Source organism: Chiloscyllium plagiosum, unplaced genomic scaffold (assembly GCF_037043375.1).
Source record: "Chiloscyllium plagiosum isolate Xiang-an unplaced genomic scaffold, Cpla_swu_hap1 HiC_scaffold_42, whole genome shotgun sequence".
NCBI lineage: Eukaryota > Metazoa > Chordata > Chondrichthyes > Orectolobiformes > Hemiscylliidae > Chiloscyllium > Chiloscyllium plagiosum.
Window position 1 is genome coordinate 103,292,311 of NW_028270180.1, and position 22,358 is coordinate 103,314,668.

At 41.0% G+C, this 22,358-nt stretch overlaps 2 gene segments (V, D, J or C); both read right to left on the minus strand.

Moving 5' to 3' along the window:
• Window positions 1-809: 809 nt before the first annotated feature.
• LOC148138035 (Ig heavy chain C region, membrane-bound form-like) lies at window positions 810-4,500 on the minus strand. The segment is given in 3 exon segments: window positions 810-1,233; window positions 1,373-1,500; window positions 4,321-4,500. Coding segments are annotated over 3 exon segments (288 nt in total).
• Window positions 4,501-5,094: 594 nt separating this feature from the next.
• On the minus strand, window positions 5,095-21,799 carry LOC148138036 (Ig heavy chain C region-like). The segment is given in 4 exon segments: window positions 5,095-5,392; window positions 7,323-7,634; window positions 10,700-11,005; window positions 21,783-21,799. Coding segments are annotated over 3 exon segments (534 nt in total).
• Between the last annotated feature and the right edge of the window lie 559 nt (window positions 21,800-22,358).

The following is a 22,358-nucleotide window of genomic DNA, read 5'->3' on the forward strand; positions in this document are numbered from 1 at the left end:
ATAGTTTCCAGACTCTGTGACCAGTTGCTGTGATTGGTTCTCAATTCCGTCTTGCGTCATATAGATCTCAGTGGCTGAATATATCAAGTACTCATGAGCTGTGCCTTGCCTGATCACAGCGCCCTCTGATTTATTATTTTTGAGGGTTGCTGTTCAGTAATATCCCTGTATCAGACAGATCTCAGTCTCATTCCCTGGGATTTGACAGGTATGGTGTGTCAAGTAGATCCCAGGAATTGCGCTCCATGAGATTTATGTGTGAGAAAAACTCCAGTTCTGAGAATCCGCCCTTGGATTGTGCACGTGTTGTGTCTGAATACCTGACTGAACGTTGACATTTTTGGCTGATGAATGTTTCGTTGGGCGCTTTAGGTGGCGATTTCTGCATTACTAACCCATGCTGCCCTGACATTGGGAGTACTTTTAGTTTAGACAGTGTAGAGTAAACTTTCAAACTCCGTTGTCTGCCTTTTTTCGGCTTCTGGTGGAACCTATAAAATTATCATGAGGTGACCCGAGGCCGTGACCCTTGGTGCATAAGCGGAAATGTTCTCTCATCATTCTGCCTCTGGAGTGTTCTATCAGGCATATCGTGTGAAAGATGTATTTACATTAGTGGGCTGCATGGTAGCGCAGCATTAAACTAAATGACTGGATAAAATACAATCAAACAGAACAAGGAAAGTATTTGGCTGGGAAAGGAGTACGATGTGGGTAAATGTATTATTTACTGACTGGCCTTGAAGAAAGAATTAAGCAAACTCAAGATTAGTGCATATTCATTCGAGATTTATTAACCATTTCAGAAAGCATTTTTATCCAAAAGATTGATGTAATAGCTAACAGAAGTGAATATAATGGCTGGATGCCACATTGAGACGAGAACACATGCGCTGTGAGCTGGGAATTTTCTGTACATCAGTAACAGTCACAAGAAAGGCAATACAAAGGCTCATCAGAAAGGGTAGGCAACCATTCTGAGTAAGGAACAAATAAAAACAAAACAAACGGGCTTCAAACAACTGGGAAGCTACAAATTCTTCCAACCACAACCATCTCAAAGATATCAAAGTAAAAAGGAAAATCCATCAATAATTGTCTCAGTTACACGCTGATAAACTGAAGTCATCTCACTGTTAGAGTCAGCAACAGGACAGATTGGAGATTGGGAATTCAGAGACCTTGATAAGCAGATCAGGAAAATCAAAGGGGTCCACAACTCATTCACTTAACCTGGAAAAGAGAGAGAAAGCAATGACGCAGATGTTTATGATCAGGGACTTTCAGATTTAATGTTTATTCAATGTCACACTTCGAGATTTCACAAAACATATTGGGCTGCTTGGCGTGAGAAAGATGTGATTATTCTCACCTTCACCAGAGTGACAGCAGCGCTGTAGAAAATACTCAGGAAGAACAAGGTGATGAACGTGGAAGCAGTTGTCCAGATGTTGCTGTTATCATCCTCATAGTCTTCAATCCAAGTGCGATCTATTGAATCTATGAATATAAAGCCGAGAGAACGCATTTAGATTGTTTATTGATCCAGATCGATCTATCTGCATCCAAGTCATGTAATTGGAGACCATTACATCTTCATAAAGCAGTCAGGGATTTCTCAAGTGTGACTCTTATCTGTATCTATTAGTGCATTATTGACTCAGCAAGAAATTACAAATACTAAGTGCACATGTTCTTTCTTCATTGTCCATGTCAGAATGTTTTAAATTATTTTTCTTTTCATCTATTATTTAAGGATATTATTATTTGAGGAATGCTTATTACGAATGATGATTTTAATTATATCATTATATTTTAAATATAGGCTGTGACAGCACTTTAGTTGAAAATTGTGGCCAGCACTGAATAAAAGTTCAAATGTGATTCTCATCTTTTGTATTGGTGACCAATTGCTTAGCAAATCATGCATATAAGTGACATCACAGTCAGGACATTGCTTCATATTTTTGTTTGAAGGATCTGTATATTTAGGAATATGTTTTTGTACGTGTGTCCCTTAATTTATTTGATCTACTGCTTGGTGTGTTTGGTTTTCCTTTAATGTTTGTGTATGTGGTTATAAGAGTCTCTTACTTCATTCTTGCCCATGTTGGAGTCTGTGCATGAATAAACATATTCCTGTTCCTTTACTGCTGGTGTGCTCATGTGTTTGTGCACCTAAATTTTGGTCTTTTCACATTGTATAAGCATCATCATGCTAATATGCCACTTCGTTGCTGCCTATGCTTATCTTGTAATGTCTTTGTGAGTGTTCACTTTTCATTAGTGCTATCTAAAATGTGTGCTTATGTGTCTGTTTCAGATCCTACCTACACTAGATTATTTCATGTTTATGCTTAATAAATGTTAGCATGCAATGTTATGTTTTGATGGATGTTTATATTTATATGATGATGTCTGCTTGTGTGGCAATCTTTCCCAAACCATCTCCTGATCAGCTTGTTTGTGCTATTGTTTGTGGATACTTGCTGATCCTTGTGCCCATTATCCTTATTTAATAAACGTCCTCTCCATTTGTTGACCTCTGCACTTGTGTGTCTGCATGTGAGACTCTGAATTTGTGTGTGCGTGTGATATTGTATACATGCTGATCAATGTGGTTTAATAATAACTAATTAAGCTGCCTCTGTCATCATATGTTTGTGATTCTGAAAATGGGAAAATAATGATATTAATGTTTATCTCTGTGCACCTACGTGCCTGTGTGAGTTGACATGTGGGAGGACATTTTTCAGATTTTGTATCTGTGTGTTCATGTGTGTATGTCTGCACGCATTGTGCTGTATGAATGTATATGTATTCATGCCCATTTGTGTGTTACCGTGTGTCGATATTTCTCATGGTTATGTGTGAGTACTCCTGTTCATTTGTGCAAATGATTTTCTTTTGGTATATGTGAGTTTTTGTATGAGCTTAGGTGGGTGTTCAAGTACCACTTGTATGTGTGGCTCTGTGCGAGTATGCGTGTGTGACATCTTATCTATATGCACATTTGAGTGTGCACATAAATATGTGTCTTTAGGTGAGAGCCCGTATATGTTATTACGTGTGCATCTCTCTGTATCTGTTCTTATACCAGACTGCAATTTTTATTATTCTAATATATTGTTCTAATTTAATGCATTGCCCATAATTAGATTTTGACCTTGGTGTTGCAGGAAACATTTCCCATAGTTGTGCAGAGATAAGCGTTTTATGAGCAACTCCTCTGTTGCAGTGATAGAACTTCTGTCTCTGAGAGAAAAGGCGTGAGTTCAAATCCCCACTGCCCCAGAGATAACATTTCTAAATATGTTTATTAGAAAATGTCGACTTGTGTTCTGTATGTGAAACAAAATGATATCAGGTATTCGAATACCAGAATTGATCCCATGTCTTCCAGAAAACTGAGACAAAACTATGGAATTCAAACTGGGATGATGCAAACACCAGTTTTGGATTATGGGAATCAATGTTAATCATTTGTTAACAGAGCCAAGCGTGTCTAACATGCTTCAAAGGTATTGTTTTGCATGGAAATGTTAAATCTTTGGACAGTAAGCAAGAAGTTGACTGTCCCTGTTAGCAACTGGGTTACATTACAGAGGACATGCACCATGAAAACTCTGCACAGGGAGCAAGAGGACAGACCATTCATCGTTCCCCTCCCCTCTGCTCCACAACAACTTATCTGTTGATTCTCTTTGGTGTGAAAGTGAAGATACGTTCTGTCAACTCATGCGCTGGCGCAAGATCCCTGGCAGTTCCCCAGAAACAAAGGTTACATTCAAACTGCTCTGCACTCTTTACGATTGGTATGTTCCAATCAAATTTAATTTTAAAGTGTCTTAAATTTACATTTCCAATTGGTGCAATTTGGCAGTTTAAAACTGACATGAATTTTGTAAGAATGTCCAATTGGGGGAATCAAAAACACCAAGTTCAAAACTCGTGCCCTACCTTTGACATAAGATGGACATTGTCAGATTTTGTCACAGAGGGATTTAGGATGGATAACATCCTTGGCGGAATCCTGCAATGAGTGAGCTTTACTCTATCTCTGACCCAGGGTGTATCTGAGCAGAGAACATTAACTGCACAATACACTCGTTCTAGACCTGTTAATAATCCACTTTAACTACACAGATGCAATGTAAGTCAGAGTGAGAAACAACTAATTCAGTATTTAACTCACAACTGGAGGAAAAAAAAACACTTCATTACTTCTGTTGAATTATTAAATGCAACTTTGAGATTTTTATTGACATGAATTAACAGTGTCCATCAGTGCAAGTGAAATGTTTACAAAACTCGGTTTACCGCTGGATTTATCGACTGTTCTGTTGATGATCTTCAATGGAATCGCTTCATGTCCCACCACACAGGAGTAAGAAGCACCGCTGGCCCACTCCTCCGCTGCAATGGATAACAGGCTGTACATGAAGAAGGAGGTGTTGTCACTCTCCGCCATCACCTCAGTGTTCTTGTAGTTACTGGGATTCACCGGCTTGTCATTGTTTGTCCACTTGACGAAGATCTCTCAGGGGGAGAAACCTCTCATTAAACAGGTCAGGGAGAGAAACCTCTGTGCGGAGATTTCTTCTGTTAGTGGCAGGAGGACTAATCACTGCAGAATATTTGAGACAAATATAAATCAACCAAAAAAATCCTGAACCGATATCACAATTTCGCTAAATATTAAAATACGCCATGTTTAATTTGGGATTTATTTACTTTCGTTTTCTAAAGGAGCAGAATGGTACACATACTGTTCATTAAAAAAAGGAAAGTTTAATGTGAATGTTGCCTCCATGTTTCCAGCCCACAACGAGGACATTCTGGCCATTTGTCATTGCTGATGGTGGCGTCCCATCCCAGGCTTCTTCCCACCTTATCTGACTTAATCAGAATACAATATCCTTTGGTCCATCTTTTTTCTTAATCAGCTACTTAGCTATCCTGCCTTCAGATGCATCATTAATGCCCCCAACGGTGTTGGTTCATTACCAATCAAAGCCTGCCATTGATGTAACTGGATCTGGATTACACATGGGATCATTTGTGCTTTAATCTCATCGCTCACCTTTCTCCTTGTGGATGGAGTCTCTCAGCGGAGTCGGTAGATTCTGATGGTACACCACACATTCAAAAGTAACGCCACTCATCCAGGCTTCAGTAGAAATGTCTAATTTGCTGATCACGCTGTCGGGATTCTGTCCAGGCTGCTCAGCAATCTCTGATTTCAGAGGCTTCTTTTCTTGTTTCCAGGTCACGTTGACTCCAGAAGGGAGATTGGACACAATGCAGGTTAACGTCACCGTCGCCTCCAGTAAGACTTGTTCTACTGCCGGTGGGAGGATTTTAACGGTGTTAGGGTGGCACTCGGTATCTTCTATGAAACAAAAATCAAAGTCAATGAAAAATGCCCCTTTCTGATACAAACAGCCAATCTTCAGATTACTCCTTCACAGAGTGAAGACACCACCTTCAAAATGGCAACTCCAACTATTCTGAAACGATGCTTACTATTGTTGATGTATTTTGATCTGTGAAACATTTGTGATTATCTATAACAAACCCTGTGTAATTATTCTGAAAGAACACTGGCTTTGTAACAAGTGAAACCTGTGAAAAAAGTAAAATCATCGAAGATACCATCATGTAACCCATGGAATTATCTTTCTTTTGGAGTTTGTCTCTCACTTAAGACCATCCATTGATACTTGTGACAAGAGTAATCTGAATATAATGAGTTCATTTCCATGTTTATAACCTTTAGGTGCAAGTGCTGCTGGTCACACTGACTGCCAAATCACATCCCAAATTTTGGACAGATTATAATAAATAATAATTATTCTCTTTACAGAGTTCTAAAGTGTTACAGAAGCAGTGAACAGCCATGGAAATTCTGTTCATTATATTTAACATGATTAAAAATACTTTGCGTTATTGGTGTGATGTCATTCTCTAATTTATGTCATTGTTCCTCGTGGGCTGTGTTTGGAATAGATCTGAAAACAAGACATTGAGTACAGCATTGGATATCGAGAAGGACACCCATCTCCTTAAGTCTTTCCCTCCATTCAGTTAGTTCATAACTGGTCTTATTTACCAAGCTGCATTTTTAAAATTTCTTCATAGAGCAGGAGAGAAAAAAAACAAACAAAAGCGTCTTAAATTAATCTACAAACGCGATGGAAATGTCACTAATTTTATAGACATCCACTACTCACTGTGTAAACATCGCCACCCCAAACAGGCTAAATCAGCCCTGTCTCGAGTTCCTAGTTCATTCATCCCTATTGTAGCATTCCCACCAGAATTTATTCTCCTGCCTCATCCACTAATTACAGAGAGCATCTTAAAGAAGCTCAGTGAGATCACATTTATCCCAGTTCATCAAATGTGATAGCCACTTGGTCTGTGGTCTGATCCCATAAATGAAGTTAAAGAGCTCAGTACCAGATAAAAATCGATGTCGTACAATGTCCAACCAACAGGTCATTCCTGAGCAGGGAATGAAGCATTGAACGCATTTTGATTTATTTTCAAGTAAGGATCACTGCATATGATAACCACGTCAATTTGATAGAGCATCAGAATAAGGCTGTTCGGCCAATCCAGAGTTTAGATCAGAATGATGCTGGAAAAGCGCAGCAGGTCAGGTAGCATCCGACGAGCAGGAAAATCGACATTTCAGGCTAAAGCCATTCTCCTGCCTTCTCCCCGTACTAAACAAGAGCCGATCTATCTCTGGCTTGAGTACACACAATGGCCTGGTCTCCACAGTCCTCTGCAGCAACATGTTCCACAGACTCATCACCCTCTGGCTGAAGAAACCCTCCCCATCTCAGTTCTAAACTGTGCCCCTTTGATCCTGAGACTGCCCTTGGGTCCTAGTCTCGCCTACCAGTCAAAGCATCTATTCCACATTCACTCGACCTCAGTCTCTCAGTATTTTCTATGTTTCAATCAGATATCTCTCCAATATCCCCCTTCACCCCAAACTTATCCTTGAAGCAGCTACCAGGCAAGCATTCAGCACTCTGAATGCCTCTCCCAGCATGGTCAGGCAACAAACTATTTAACAAAGCCCACTGTCTATATATCTATCTTCAACAGAGAGGAAACATGCTTTTCTGACTTGCCTAAAGGTTGAATTATGAGCAATGTTAATGTAACACTCAAACAGAAATGAGATACGTGGCATGTTGGGAAACGAGAAGCTGTACCGTGCTGTTTACTATGCCTGATAAATAAATGTGTTTGATTCACATCAGAGTTCAGAGTGATTTGTAGCTCTCTCAGTGTGTGTCTCTTACACTGGAGTGCGGTGATGTTTTTACTTTGAGTGTTCTCTCCATGAGTGACCTGGCAGGTATAGACCGCACTGTTGTACCATTCACCATAAGGGACCATCAGCCGACTCGTCAACGAGAAGTTCCCGTTCGCCTCACACACGGGAGACGTGAAGAAGCCAGAATCCAAGGGTCGGCCATTTTTCAACCAACTCACGGAGATTGACTTCGGACGGAACTCGATGATTGAACAGACGACGGTTGCAAACTTGCTGCTTGCGATTTCTTCACTGGAGCTCACAGTTAGGAGAAGGGTTGGTGGGAGAGGATCTGGACCTTTCATAACAAATACAATCAGTTCTCATATATCAAGGTTTCTTGTGGTTAATGTATACAAGAATCATAATTGTGCAGAGTGCTGGAGAAGCTGGGATCCACATAGAAAGATCAGCAGGACAATGTGAAAGGCTAAACTTAGAGGACACAGCAAGGGAGTCAAGGAGGCACAGAAACTATAGGCCGGTAACATCAGAAGGGAGATAGCAACGTTGGATGGTATTCGTTTTAATGACAGAGTCTGATGAACAAGGCAGACGAATTACTGGCATAAATGAAGAAATGATATCGTTGCTATCACGGAAACATATTGAGAGCCGGGCAGGAGTGGCTATTCAATATTCCAGGATTTAGTGCCTTCAGACGAGACAGGGAAAGATGGAAAATGATGGGGGCGGGGGTGTGCGGTACAGAATGTTGCTTCTGTCGCAATTCTGACAAGAGTATTTTAGGCTGTAAAGAGAAATGAAATCATGGATACCTCCTTGAACAAAGGCAAATGGACAGTACTTCAAAACCAAAACACAGCAAACATAACTATTGGGAGAGCACGATAGACCTTACTATTGGTCCAAAATACCAAGTGCAAATACATGGGCAAATTTCAGAGACATGTAAATTAAATAGGGGAATGAGAAACGAGGTTTTTCACTTCCTCAGCATAGGCTTGGATATTCATTTTGTCAAAAATTTAGAGGGAGCACAATTCTGAAAATGCCTCCAGGAGAATATTTGAACAAATTATGTGTTTAATACAGAGAATTTTAATCCAGACCTTGCAAGAGAGGGGTGAACCGGAACTTAACTTTAGGGAATGAAGTCGACCCAGTGGGTAAAACATCAATGGTGGAGCACTTTGCAGACAGTGATCTTAAATCAGTTGGATTTCAGATTGTACTGCAAAGGAATAGAAATTGGCCCAGAGTTCTGAAAAGGGGAAGGACAGTTTTAGTAAGATGAGGTAATGACTTGACCAGAGTGGACTGGAAGCTGACACTTATTGGTAAATCTGAGTTAGAGCAGTGTGACACATTTAAGAAAGAGATAGGAAAATCACAGGGAGGGCATTTCCCAGGAAGCCACTGCGTGGGACCAAGAATGCAGTGGGCTCTGGACACCAAAGGGCATGGAGGGGGAGATAAAGAGAAATAAGGGAGGCTTCCGGTCTATACTGAAATCTCAAAACAATAGAAACTAATATGGAGTACAGAACGGACAAGGGGGAGTTTGAAAGACAAAGGAATTAGAAGAGCAAAAGGGACCATGAGAAAATAATAGCAGTCAACATAAAGGAAAATATTTTTAAAAGTTACAGACTCATTCATAATAAAAGAATTATTCGGGAAACAATAATGCCCATTAAGTGTTATTATTGGAGTGGAGCCGGAGGATTAGTTTGTGGTCAAAACGAATGTGTTGTGTCAGTGTTCACTAGTAAGAGTGACAATGTGGGGACAGAAATCATGGAGGGGTGTTGTGATGTACTTTCAGAAATTAGGACACATGACGTGATGTTCTGTGTTGTCTTGCTGAATGAAAAGTGGTTATATTTCCAGGGCAGATGAAAAGTATCCCAAGCGGTTGAGCGATGCAAAGGATGAAATAGTTGGGTTGCTGACAATTATTTAGAATTCCTGTCTGGCCACAGCAGTTGTGCCAAGTGAGTGTAGATCAGCCAACGTTGCACTGTTATGCAGGACGAAGGAAGGGATAAACAATGAAAACACAGATCTGTCAAGCTAGTCTCAGTGGTAAGGAAACTATTGAGAAGTGAAATTAGGTTTCATTTGGAAGATAAATCAACAATTGTCAGCACGGTTTTATTGAGAGGAAGTCATGTGTAACAATTTGATCTTAGTTTTCATAGAGATAACTCGATGTCCAGATGATAGCAATAATCAGAGCCAGTGGGATCCGAGTTAATTTGACAGATTGGATCTAGAACTGGCTGAGTGATGGGAGCAGGCGATAATAGTCATCGGGTGTCTGCGTGACTGGAAATCTATGTCTCCTGGTGTTCTGTAGGGATTGGTGTTGATTTCCGTGCTATTTCTCTTACATACCAATGATTGAGACTCAAATTTAGGAGGATTAACCAGTGAATTCACAGATGAAATGAAAACTGTCATGTTGGTAAGTCATGAGCATAATGGCTTTAGATTGCAGGAGGATATAAAAAGATTGGTTGTATGTGAAGAGAAAAGTTGCAAATGGAAATTAATCTGAATAAATGTAAGGTGATGTAATTCGGCAGAAGAATCTGTGTGGTATGATGTTTTGAATGGTGGAACCCTGGAAAGGCCTGAGGATCTTTGGTGCATGTACCCACCGATCCCTTATAGTACTGTGTCGTCTGGATAAAGGGGCTAAGAAAGTGGGAGGATATTTGCTTTTATTAGCCTAGACATTGACAATGAAGAGTGGTGAGATGATACTGGAACTTAATAAAACACTGGTTAGGCCATACTGAAGCGTTGTGTGCATGTTATCGAAGGAATGTGATTGCACTGAAGGCAGTATTGATGAGATTTGCCAGGGTCTTGCCTGGGTTGGAGTGTTTTAGTTATGAAACTAGTTTAGATAGACAGGGGTTTTCCTTGGAGCAGAGGAGAATTAGGGAGAAGATTATCATGATATCTAGAATTATTTTAGGCATAGACAGGGTAAACTGGATGAAACCTTTCCCCTTGATGGAGAAATCAATGCCTCAGGGGCACAGGGTGAAGGTAAGGCCAGGAGGTTCCAAGTGGATCTCAGGGGAAAACAAAATCAAACAGAGGGTGGTGTTAGCCTGGAGCTCAGCACCTATAAGTCATGTAGAGATTGAGCCCCTCATTATAAGTATGAAGTATCCTTGCAAGGGCAAGTCACACAAGGCAATGGATTGTGTGCTGGCACATGAGACTGGAATAGTTAGGTGGCTATTATTGAGAGGCGTGAATTGGATGGATCAAAGGGCCTTTTTCCTGTGCTGTATAAGGTGATTCTGTGAAAACGGTTATAAATAATGCCTTCTTCATGTTAATCACAGATGATCTGTTTATCTCAGTTCCCACAACACTTACCTGGACATGGCATTACTTTGCTCTTGTATGTCCCGCTGTGTTGAACCTCACAGTAGATTTTGCTGGGGCAATCTACCACTGACCCGGGCAGGGTTAACTGGCTGCTCAGGGTATAGGTTCCCTTCTTGTTTCTCACTGATGGGTAAGTCTTCAATCCAGTTGTGATGAGCTCCCCACCTTTCTTCCAGGTTACCTTGGTGACGTCAGGGGAATAGTCCATCGCCAAACAACCAAAGATCACAGAACCGGTGTTGTGCTCCTGACAGGAGGAGACAAGGCCATAAAGCGTGGGGGGAGATGGTGTCTCTACAATAGAATGACCAATTGAGCATGTTAGTTTCTGTTAATTTGACCTTATCAGTTACTCCAATGTGTCCTCAGCTGTAAACGTTTGCCAGTATGCTCCCGCTGAAGTCTACAGCATAACTGGAGTTTATTTTTGTTTCCTACCAGTTGCTGATCATGATCATTGGTTCCCTCTTTAGAAACATGCCCTCGACCTTGACCATTACCATATAATTTAGGAAGAAGAACATCCTGATCCCACCCCAGTAACTGTTTGAAGATCTCACCAACTGACACTTTCACTGGATTGATGTGAAGAGCAGAGAAATTTCACAAAATACAAACCAAGGAAATGCAAATTCTTTGAAATTCTACAGTGTGTGCAAACAGGCCATTTGTCCCAACAGGTCCACACCCACCCTCTGAAAAGTAACGCATCAGACCCATTCCCCTACCCTATTATGCTACAGTTAACCCTGACTAATGCACCTAAACTCCCAATCACTGAAACAACATTTGCAATTCCCCCAACTTGCACATCTTTGGAGTGTGGGAGGAAACGCACACAGACATGGGGAGAAAGTGCCAACTCCACACAGACAGTCACCCGAGGCTGGAATGGAACACGAGTCCCTAGCACTGTGAGGCAGCAGCACTAACCACGGAACCAGCGTGCTGCCTCACTAGGTGCCGTGCTGCTGGAAATACCCAACAGCTGGCAGTACCCCCGGACAGAAATCAGAGTGAATCATAGAACATAGAACATTACAGCGCAGTACAGGCCCTTCGGCCCTCGATGTTGCGCTGCCCTGTCATACTAATCTGAAGCCCATCCCACCTACGCTATCCCATGTACGTCCATATGTTAGCCCAATGATGACTTAAATGTACTTAAACTTGCCGAATCTACTACTGTTGCAGGCAAAGCATTCCATACCATTATTACTCAATGAGTAAAGAAACTACCTCTGACATCTGTCTTATACCTATCTCCCCTCACTTTAAAGTTGTGTCCCCTCGTGTTTGCCGTCCCCATACTTGGAAATCAGGCCCAGTGAGCCTTCCTCACTTATCAATGCAAGGCAGAATGTTCTCTCTGGGAGGGAGGTCACTGCAGCAGCAGCACAGGCAGGAGCTGAGCACTGGGACTAGGAGGATGGCTGTCACGGCTGAACTCATGCCAATTGTCTGGAAGTTGAAACATCTCATTTACAATTATCTGAATTTTGGAGGCCTCTGAAAAATGGAGGACCATTAAGGTTCAGAGACTTTGGAGTGTTACAGCTGAGTATTTACATAAATATGATTTGAGAAATGAACAAGTAATCTTTAACTTTAATAACTATCAAACTGACACACAGTTCACCACCAAACCTCATGTCTCAGACTAACCACTGCACTTACTCTGCCTAGACCTAAATTTCCACTCACATTGACAAACCCTACCCTGCTATACACCCATTCATGCCCGGAACACACAACCCCTATCACACGAAACACATCCAAGGCAATCCATATTGGTAGTGTAGCTGAGCAGAGAGATCTCGGTGTCCATGTACATAGATCCCTAAAAGTTGCCAGCCAGTTTGATAGAGTTGTTAAGAAGGCATACTTTGTGTTGGCTTTCATCGATAGAGGGAATGAGTTTCAGAACCACGAGGTTAGGCTGCGGCTGTACAAAACTCTGGTGTGGCTGCACTTGGGAGTATTGTGTACTGTTCTGGTCACCACATTATAGAAAGAATGTGGAAGCTTTGGAAGAGTTCAGAGGAGGTTTACCAGGATGTTGCTTGGTATGGTGGGAAGGTTTAATGAGGAAAGGATGAGGGTCTTGAGGCTGTTTTTATTTGAGAGAAGAAGGTTGAGAGGTGACGTAATTGAGACATAAAAGATAAACAGAGGGTGGACAGTGAAAGTCTTTTTCCTTGAATAGTGATGGCTAGCAGGAGAGGACATAGATGACAGATGTCAGAGGTTGTTTCTTTACTCAGAGAGTAGTAGGGCCATGGAACGCACTGCCTGTAACAATAGTACACTCGCCAACTTTAAGGGCATTTAAAATGTCATTGGATAAACATATGGATGAAAATGGAATCGTGTCGGATAGATAGGCTTCAGATTGTTTCCACAGGCCAGCGCAACATCGAGGGCTGAAGGGCCTGTACTGCACTGTAATGTTCTATATTCCAGATGGACATATGATCTCAATTCCTTTCACTCCTTTCACTCCTGGCCCATGGTGAATCTGGCCCTGACTGGACCTAGCACCATCATTTTCACAACCTCTGACAAAAGCCCACTACCCAAGACATGACCTCAGCCCTTGATCACTGACCTCTCACCTTACCCAAGTCAACCTGTGCACATTGCATCCCAGCTCCTTTCGCATCTGTGCTTTACCACCCACCATTTTGCCAGACTCTGAGCTTTACATTTTGACAACACGTCCAGCTGTCACTTCATTACAGTGACCTTCCACCCCTGAAACATCCTGGCACTCTGCCCAACTCTACACTAACCAGCCTGGCACTCTGCCCACCTCTACACTAACCAGCCTGGCACTCTGCCCACTTCTACACTAACCAGCCTGGCACACTGCCCACTTCTACACTAACCAGCCTGGCACTCTGCCCACTTCTACACTAACCAGCCTGGCACTCTGCCCACCTCTACACTAACCAGCCCGGCACACTGCCCACCTCTACACTAACCAGCCTGGCACTCTGCCCACCTCTGCACTAACCAGCCTGGCACTCTGCCCACTTCTGCACTAACCAGCCTGGCACTCTGCCCACCTCTACACTAACCAGCCCGGCACACTGCCCACCTCTACACTAACCAGCCCGGCACACTGCCCACCTCTACACTAACCAGCCTGGCACACTGCCCACCTCTGCACTAACCAGCCTAGCACACTGCCCACCTCTACACTAACCAGCCTGGCATCCTGCCCACCTCTGCACTAACCAGCCTGGCACTCTGCCCACTTCTACACTAACCAGCCTGGCACACTGCCCACTTCTACACTAACCAGCCTGGCACTCTGCCCACCTCTACACTAACCAGCCCGGCACACTGCCCACCTCTACACTAACCAGCCTAGCACACTGCCCACCTCTACACTAACCAGCCCGTCACACTGCCCACCTCTGCACTAACCAGCCTGGCACACTGCCCACCTCTACACTAACCAGCCCGGCATGCTGCACACCTCTCCATAAACCAGCCTGGCAAAGACAGACCTCCTGCATTTCAGCTCAAACTACCCCTCACCTACCAAGCACAATTTGACCAAATTATCCTGTGACCATTACCATTTACCTTGATGCCACCTTGCCAGACAGAGTGCATGCCAGCTTACCCAGCAGCCAGCCAACACCTCACTGCCTACCAGCCCAAACTCTCCCACATGCCCAATCTAGCCCCTCACTTGCTCACCACCTTCCAACTTTGAGCCGACTCCACCATAAAGTCAGTGAGTCATAAAGTCATACAGCACAGAAACAGTTCCTTTGGTCCAGCTCATCCATGCTGACCAGAGTTCCCAGATTAAACTAATTCCACTTGCCTGCCTTTGGCCCATATCCATCCAGACCTATCCAGTTCCTGGAGCTGTTCAATGTCTTCTAAATGTTGGACCTATCTCTGCATTTACCACTTCCTCTGGCAGTTCATTTCAATGTTTTGGACAAGTACAACATGAAGCTCCAACTCCTGCACTCAGTGCTCTGACCAATGAAGGTACATTTGCCAAATGCCTTCAACACACTAGCTACTTGAGACAACGCTTTCAAGAATCTGAGTCTGAACCCTCAGGGTCCTCAGTGTTCAATATCACTACCCAGTGCCTTACCATGAACTCTGTAAGTTGTGACCTGATTTGTCTTCTCAAAAAGCAACACGTCGTATTCATTTAAATTACACTCCATCTGCCACTCCTCAGCCCATTGGCCCAGCTGATCAAGATCTCATTGTACGTTTGGATAACTTTCACTGCCAATTATACCACCAATGTTGGTGTTACGTGCAAACTTACAAACCATGCCCCATTCAATGTTTTCATGGCTTTCAACCAATATTGTACCCTGTTTCCCTTTCTCCCACATATCCGGAGCATTTTTTTAAGGATTGAAGGAATCTATCTCCTAATTGAAATCATTTAATGTTTTGTCCTGAATCAATTTCTGTGGTGGAGAATTCCAAAGGTTCACCATTCTTTTGCTGAACAGTAAACAATCAGGTTCAATGTTATCGGTGTGTTGGGAAGATTGATGAGCAGCAAAATTAATGATGATCCCATGAATGGAATAGCCTTCTAGAGGGGCCGCGGGGCCTTCTTCAGCTTCCAGTTTGCATGCTGACGTGTCTGTTCGGCAGCATGTTCCAAAGCTGTGATCCTTGAGGATAAGGGCGCACATGCATGTAAATGCTTCAACTGAAAGCTCTCCTCCAAATTAGACTTCAACTTGACTCTCAACTATTTCTCTGCCGTTTCCTCTTCCTCAATCACAGCCATGGGATTCACTTCCTAACAGCGCTGTGAATGTGCTAATACCACACAAACTTCAGCAATTCAAATAGACTGATGATAACTGGTTTCTCAAGGCGATATAAAAAGTCGGACACTTCCACACCTGTCTAGAGATTCAAACAACCACTGGAAGAATTGAAAATTATTTGAGGCACTTGTGTGTCTACACAAGATGACGTGGTTTCCTTTTGTGTGATTTGACTGTGTTTTCACTGAATGAACACAGCTATTTCTTAATCATGTAATAGGAATGAAGCTTCCCTCATTTATAGCAAGGCAATCACACATTATATTTCTTTATTCCAGGGAAGTCTAGTGTTAAATTAAAGAAATATGATGATTGGGATGTTTCAATTGGAAATTGTCAGAGATTTAAAGTTTACTTTCATGAGCAATTAATTCCAGCCTCATTGTGTCACAGTACTCACAGGAATGTCTTTCAGAAATGGTGTCTCCCTTTGTTACGGGCAGTTGAATCAATAAATCTGGGATAGTTTTTGCTTGTTAATCAAAGGTGTTAAAGAGTTTTAGCCAAAGGTAGACCTGTGGATTTAGCTCACAGATGCTCCATGATCTAAGTAAGTGGTGGAACAGCTCGAGGGGCTGAGTGCCCTCCTCTTGCTCCTACCTTCCTATCATTGTGTCATTCATTAAGCTAGCACTGGTGGTGAACACTTTTTATTAAAATATTTCAACAAATTAATTGTTTCACACATGCTGTAAAAAAACCTTCTGTTGATTATTTGGAACGGGATCATTGACATTCTCTATTTGAGTGATCAAAATAACTTCCACCCAATTACAGCAGCCACTGCGCTCTGGAGTGTGTTGTTACTTTATAATAGTTTCTTGTGAAACTACAGCTCGAGATCAGGGCGCTCCAATTCAATGATTCTCTGATATTTAATATCTCTGAACATTCACAATTTGTTCAAATGCATCTTTTCTCTGAAGAACGTGTTTCATCGAACAGAACATTTTTGAATGAAACAACAAACTTTAAATGCTAGAAAACCAAAATAAAGACAGAAATTTCTGAAGAAACTCAGCAGGTCTAGCAGCTTCTGGGGAGAGAAGGCAAGGTTAACCTTTCGCATCCAGAGACCCCCGCCCCCCCTCTTCACCAAATTGTTTTCATGTTTTTGGCACAAGAGCTCACACCTGTTGAGATAAACAGTGATTACGTTGGCTTGACTCCTGTTGGAAAAGAATTCTTAGCAGAGGTACTGGATGGTCTGAGATAGCAATTGAAGACCAACTGAAAAGCTATCACCATCTGCAGCAAGTGTTGGATTTAGCGGAACTCCCAGCGTACTGAACAATCAAATTCAGCTACAGCACTGGTTTAATATAAAGTAAACCAGCCTAAGCCTAATTTCATCAAATATGATTCGAAAATGATTCATTCTGGATTAGTTATAAATGATATTGTTAGAACAGCAAATCAAAAGCTGGGATTTCTTTGAGCACTTACTCCATTAACCCCATCTAGCGATGCCCAAAAGCTTGTGAACAAATATTGATCTAGAAAAAGCTGCTAACCACCAAATTTCTGTTTAATATCTAAGAGACACAAGTCAGGACTACGATTGAATAGATTTCATTGGCCTCTGTGAGTGGAATTCCAACAAACACCCAGACATGTCAATCTGCTTTCTTGCACTGAAGTAACCTGATAAGAGATTGTGTTACATACCTCTCTAACAGGTTGTAAGTGAACACAGGCCACCTGGCACAGAATCAGGGACTCTAATACAACATCACAACAGACCTGAATACAATGAGCTTGACACTATCACGGAGAACACAGCCCACCTATTTTGACAATACATAAACCATGTTAGTTATTATCACCTTCCGACAACCAGGGATTGTTCCAGAATGTTTGTACAATTAAAGTAACATTTCAACATTTATCCAAGAATACTTTGACAGCAGCTCCAAATTGTTCAAACTCTATGGGAACTACAGAGGAATAAATCGAGGAATTGCATTGCCATCAATTCACTGTCACTGGATTCCAACCTAGAACTCCCTTCCTCTTTTCCCTGTGAATGTTGCTGCACCAGACGGTCGACTTAGTTTGGAAAAGATTAAAATGTTTTGAAGTGTAATATGACCGTTGCCAGTGACATTAAAAGCTGATAATAGGTTTTCAAATGATAAGATGCAAAAAAATTCTGATTTTACATTGTGCCACGGAATATGTCCTGCAGAACTGAGGCACAACGAAAATATACAGCATATTTCCCTCTGCCTCGCTCAATCAAATATCTCTTGTTGCCAACAACCAATTTCAAAACTCTTGCTATCTGCCTTTTGTTCCTGAAACGTTCGTTCTGATTGGAACAACTTAGTCAGGGCTCTCAATTCTGGGGCACCTAATCGAATATTGTATTTCTGGCAGATAAAAGTGGTTTTGAAGCGCGAGATGAAATTGAACTGTCTGAGACTCAGGTATCCGAACTGGACAATTTACAAATGGTCAGGACCATTGACAAGTTAGTCGGAGATAGCACTGAACAAACTGCACAACAGACTTAATCCTAGAGGATACATTGCTCAACTCCTCACATCAAATATATTCACTGTAATTGAACATTCATCAGAGGAACTAACCAGAGGATTAATGTGAACAAGAATGTGTTCACAATGAACATAAATAACCACTGAGTTAATAAACTTAATAAGTCATTGTATTTAACAAAATTATTGAGGTGGGAAATATCGCCAATTAAAGCACAGATCCTGAGGAAATGAATTATTCTCTAAATTATTTTTACATATTCTTAAAACGTTCCTTGAACTGTGGAGATTTTGCATGCACTGCATAAAGTCAATACTGCATTCCAGTGTGGAAAGCATTTCTGTTGAAGGAATTAGGGCAAGGTCATTTTCTTGTTAACTGCTTTTAATGAACGAAAATATTTAAAAAGGTATGAATTGAAAACATGCTTCTGTCTGGAGTTGCCCGCTTTAGCGGATGTCTAAGTAAATGTGGGCACTGCTGCCTCACAGAACCAGGTACCCAGGCTCGGTTCCAGCCTCGGGTGACTGCCTATGTGGAGTTTACACAATCTCCCCTGTGTCTGTGTGGGTTTCCTCCCACATCCAAAGATGTGCATGTCAGGTGAACTGGTCATGCTGTATCATCCATCGTGTTAGGTGCATTAGTCAGGGGTAAATATAGGGTAGGGGAATGGGTCTGGGTGGGTTTCTCTTCAGAGGGTCGGTGTCGACTTGTTGGGCTAAATGGCCCGATACATACTGCAGGAAATCTAATCTAAATGATTGTCACACTTAACTAATGTGAGCAGATTCCTTCCGATCGCTACATTGCAATAAATCGGTCAAGTATATTAATTAAAATAAATATTACTCTCTTTTCAGTGTCTGAATAAACAATGTGCTCTGTTATCCTCTAGTTCATGTTTTCTGCAAATTTGCGAACTCTGCATACGTCTAACCACATCGATGTAAAATGAATTCTCTGCGTTTGCAGCATGCACTCCCATGGTTTTAAGAGTAGGGTTCCTACAGTATAGAAACAGACCATTTGGCCCAACAATTCCACACTGACCCTCTGGACAGTAAGTAGCCCACCCAGACCCATTCCCCCTAATGTATATTTACCCCTGACTAATGCACCCTAACCTACACATCCCTGAACACTGTGTGCAATTTAGCACAGCCAATCACCTGACCTGCACATCTTTTGGACTGTGGGAGGAAACCAGAGAGCCCGAAGGAAACCCACGCAGACACAGGGAGAATGTGCAAACTACACACAGGCAGTCACCCGAGGGTGGAATCGAATTTGGGACCCTGGCACTGAGCCACCATGCTGCCCTGCGAGGTCATGAGTGGATTATTTTAATTCATTCGAAATTTGGCCTTGGTCACATAATTCACTATAGCAGTTGTTTCGAAAGAATGACTCCTCAGTTGATATTTTGTTGGAAAATGTAACTATTTATTTAAAATGCACAGATTGGGAACACCTAAAGCACTGTGCAGATTAAATAATTCAGTTAATGTTTTATTTTTATCCTGTAAATCCAGTTTAATCAGGGACATAACAATTAATTAACTCAAATTACGTGTGAAACTGATCAAAGCAGTGAAACTGACCTGTTCTTCATAGAATTGAGCAGAATTTCTAAATGGTCTTTGCCAATGATCTTTTCCAGCCAGAAAAATATGTATGTAGTGTACAGCGGAATTGAAAGGTGTTTCTTGATCAATTATAACACAGTCATGGCATTTTTGCTCAAGAGCAAGAACTATTAGAACATTAGACTTTTGGAATTCTATTTATATTTCTCTATGACTTGTAAACTGTTTAAAGACAGACCTTGTGATTGAACTAGATAGTGGGGTTCTGAATTTGGATTGTAAAGCATGGATTAGATTAATCCTTAATTATTACTTTTAAGTAAAAATGGCGCCCAAAGGTATCTGTTTTCCCTTCATTTCTAAAACCTTTGCGATTTGCCTTTCACTTAATAATAGGCTTTATGAAATTTCACCTCGCATGCTGATCGTATTGAATGAGGAACCTGGAGCGGTTCATTGTCACCAACCGTGTTAACATTGCAAAAACAATGTAGAAACCAAAAACAGTTTCCCAAATATAACACATTTAATGTTACCCAAGCACAGTCCCTCCTCAACAGATCAATGATCACCAGATCACAACACGGTGTGTTTGCAGCGGAACTAGCTCTGCAAACATTTTCAACAGAACCAAGAACATGATGTAACCTCACAAAAAAAAACAAATTGAAGTCTAACAAAGCTGCTCAGAATCCAGCAAACTAATGATTAAATTGAATAGAAATAACAAGTCATAACAGCAGCCTTGTTTGTGAGGGGACTTAACACTTAAAGCTGTAATGTTTCTGGCAACAGTTCAATTTATTTCCAACCTGTACACCCTTCCTGATCATGACAATCTTGTGCAGCGCACAGTAGAGCGGTTGAAGGCATATACTGATTAATCACTTCATGGTCAAAACAAAATTACTGAATGGACAAATATTACCACATTATAATTTTAAGTTAGTTTCAATTACATAATCTGACCAATTCTGCAGTTTCAGATTTTAGTCCCAAATTTTATTTTGAATGAGGCTACTCAAAACAAAATTCAGTTAGTTTACAATTAGAACTGAGTTTTTTTTTAAAAAGTCAATGCATTAAAAACTCGTTTTTTTCATTTCTCACACTTCCGGGTTTCTGCCTTAAGTTGTTTTTCAGACCGTTACAAATGGATGTAATGTTTTCAATCAAGCAGAGAAAAATGTGTCATATAAGTTTAACAAATGCAGAAATGATTCATGAAAAGCCAAAGAACTTCACAAATACTGGTAATGAAAAGTAATCCAGAGAGTCAATCTCCTCACCAGAAAGAAAACACCGATTACAGAAAGCATAAAAACGCTGATCAATTTCACAAACTGAATAAGATCCAATCAACTCAATTCAACAGAATCAAGGGAAATAAAATCAGAATCCAATCAACTCAAAACAACAGATTTGAATGAAACATAATCAGAATCCAAACAATTCAATTCAACAGAATCAAATAAAACAATTTCAAAAGCCAATCAACACAATTCAACAAAACCAAGTAAAAACAAAGTCAGAATCCAATCAACACAGTTCAAACTGAATCAACTAAAACAAAGCCAAAATCCAATCAACTCAATTCAACAGAATCAAGTAAAACAAACTCAGAATCTCATCAACAGAATGCAATATAGCACCGCAAGAAAATTTTATGACAGTTTCTAACCTGCTTGTCATCAACTAATTCACAAAATAAATGCGGAAATATAATCAGGGTAAGAACATATATTCAAGAAATTAATAATGATATTTTAGCATATTTTAATCATGTTTAGTAATGCCTCGAACATCTTTGATTTCTTAGCGTTTGTTGTTGATAATAAAACTCACAGTCAGGGTGTCACTGACATTAAACATTATTTGTAGCTGACTGATTAAGAGACATTAGGTGTTTCAAGTAACCCAGCCACACAGAATGCCCATCTGATCAAAAAAAGAGATACACCGAGTAACTGACTCCATTATCCCCATTGTAACTATTTGCTGAGCCTTAACTGAAGTCTGTAATCAGTCTGAACAAACATCAATCCGAACCAAACCAAACTCAGCACAGAATCTGAGTTTCATTTAATTCAGAAATTAGTCACATGAATAGAAAGTTTTTAAAAAGTCACGAAGAAAGTTCAAGGGTCTTACCTGAAGTCACTGTCACCATGGTCTGGACTGGGTCACACAATAACTAGCTCTGTATAAAACAAATCAAAAATCTGCCATCATTTTAAATTTTCAGAACCACAGACAAAATAAAGTCACGATAAATCTTCATCACATAATTGCGCTAGTGAATTCTGATCATTCTTGATAAATTTTAATACTGTTTTATACTTCACAGAGTAACACATGAGCTGATTCTCAAAATCCCCAACTCGTGTATCGATAATTACCCAACACTTTTACAAATTAAATAGTGATACTGGCATTAAACCGCACAGAACTAATACTGCACTGCAAGTTAAGACGGTTTGTAGAAGTAATCACTGACCAGTTTCAAACAATGGAGGCTGAATAGGTTTTTGTATTGATCATAATTGCAGTGTCACCCCAGTTATATCACTGTGAGACACGTTGTGTCAAATACTATGACAGACTGTAAACTGTAAAATGCAGAGAATTTCTTCACTTCCTAGAAAGCATTGATTCAGACTCCTCTAAAAATGATTCAGTGTGTTATTCCAGCTTTTACGATCCATTGTATTTTGAAAGCTTGGAATA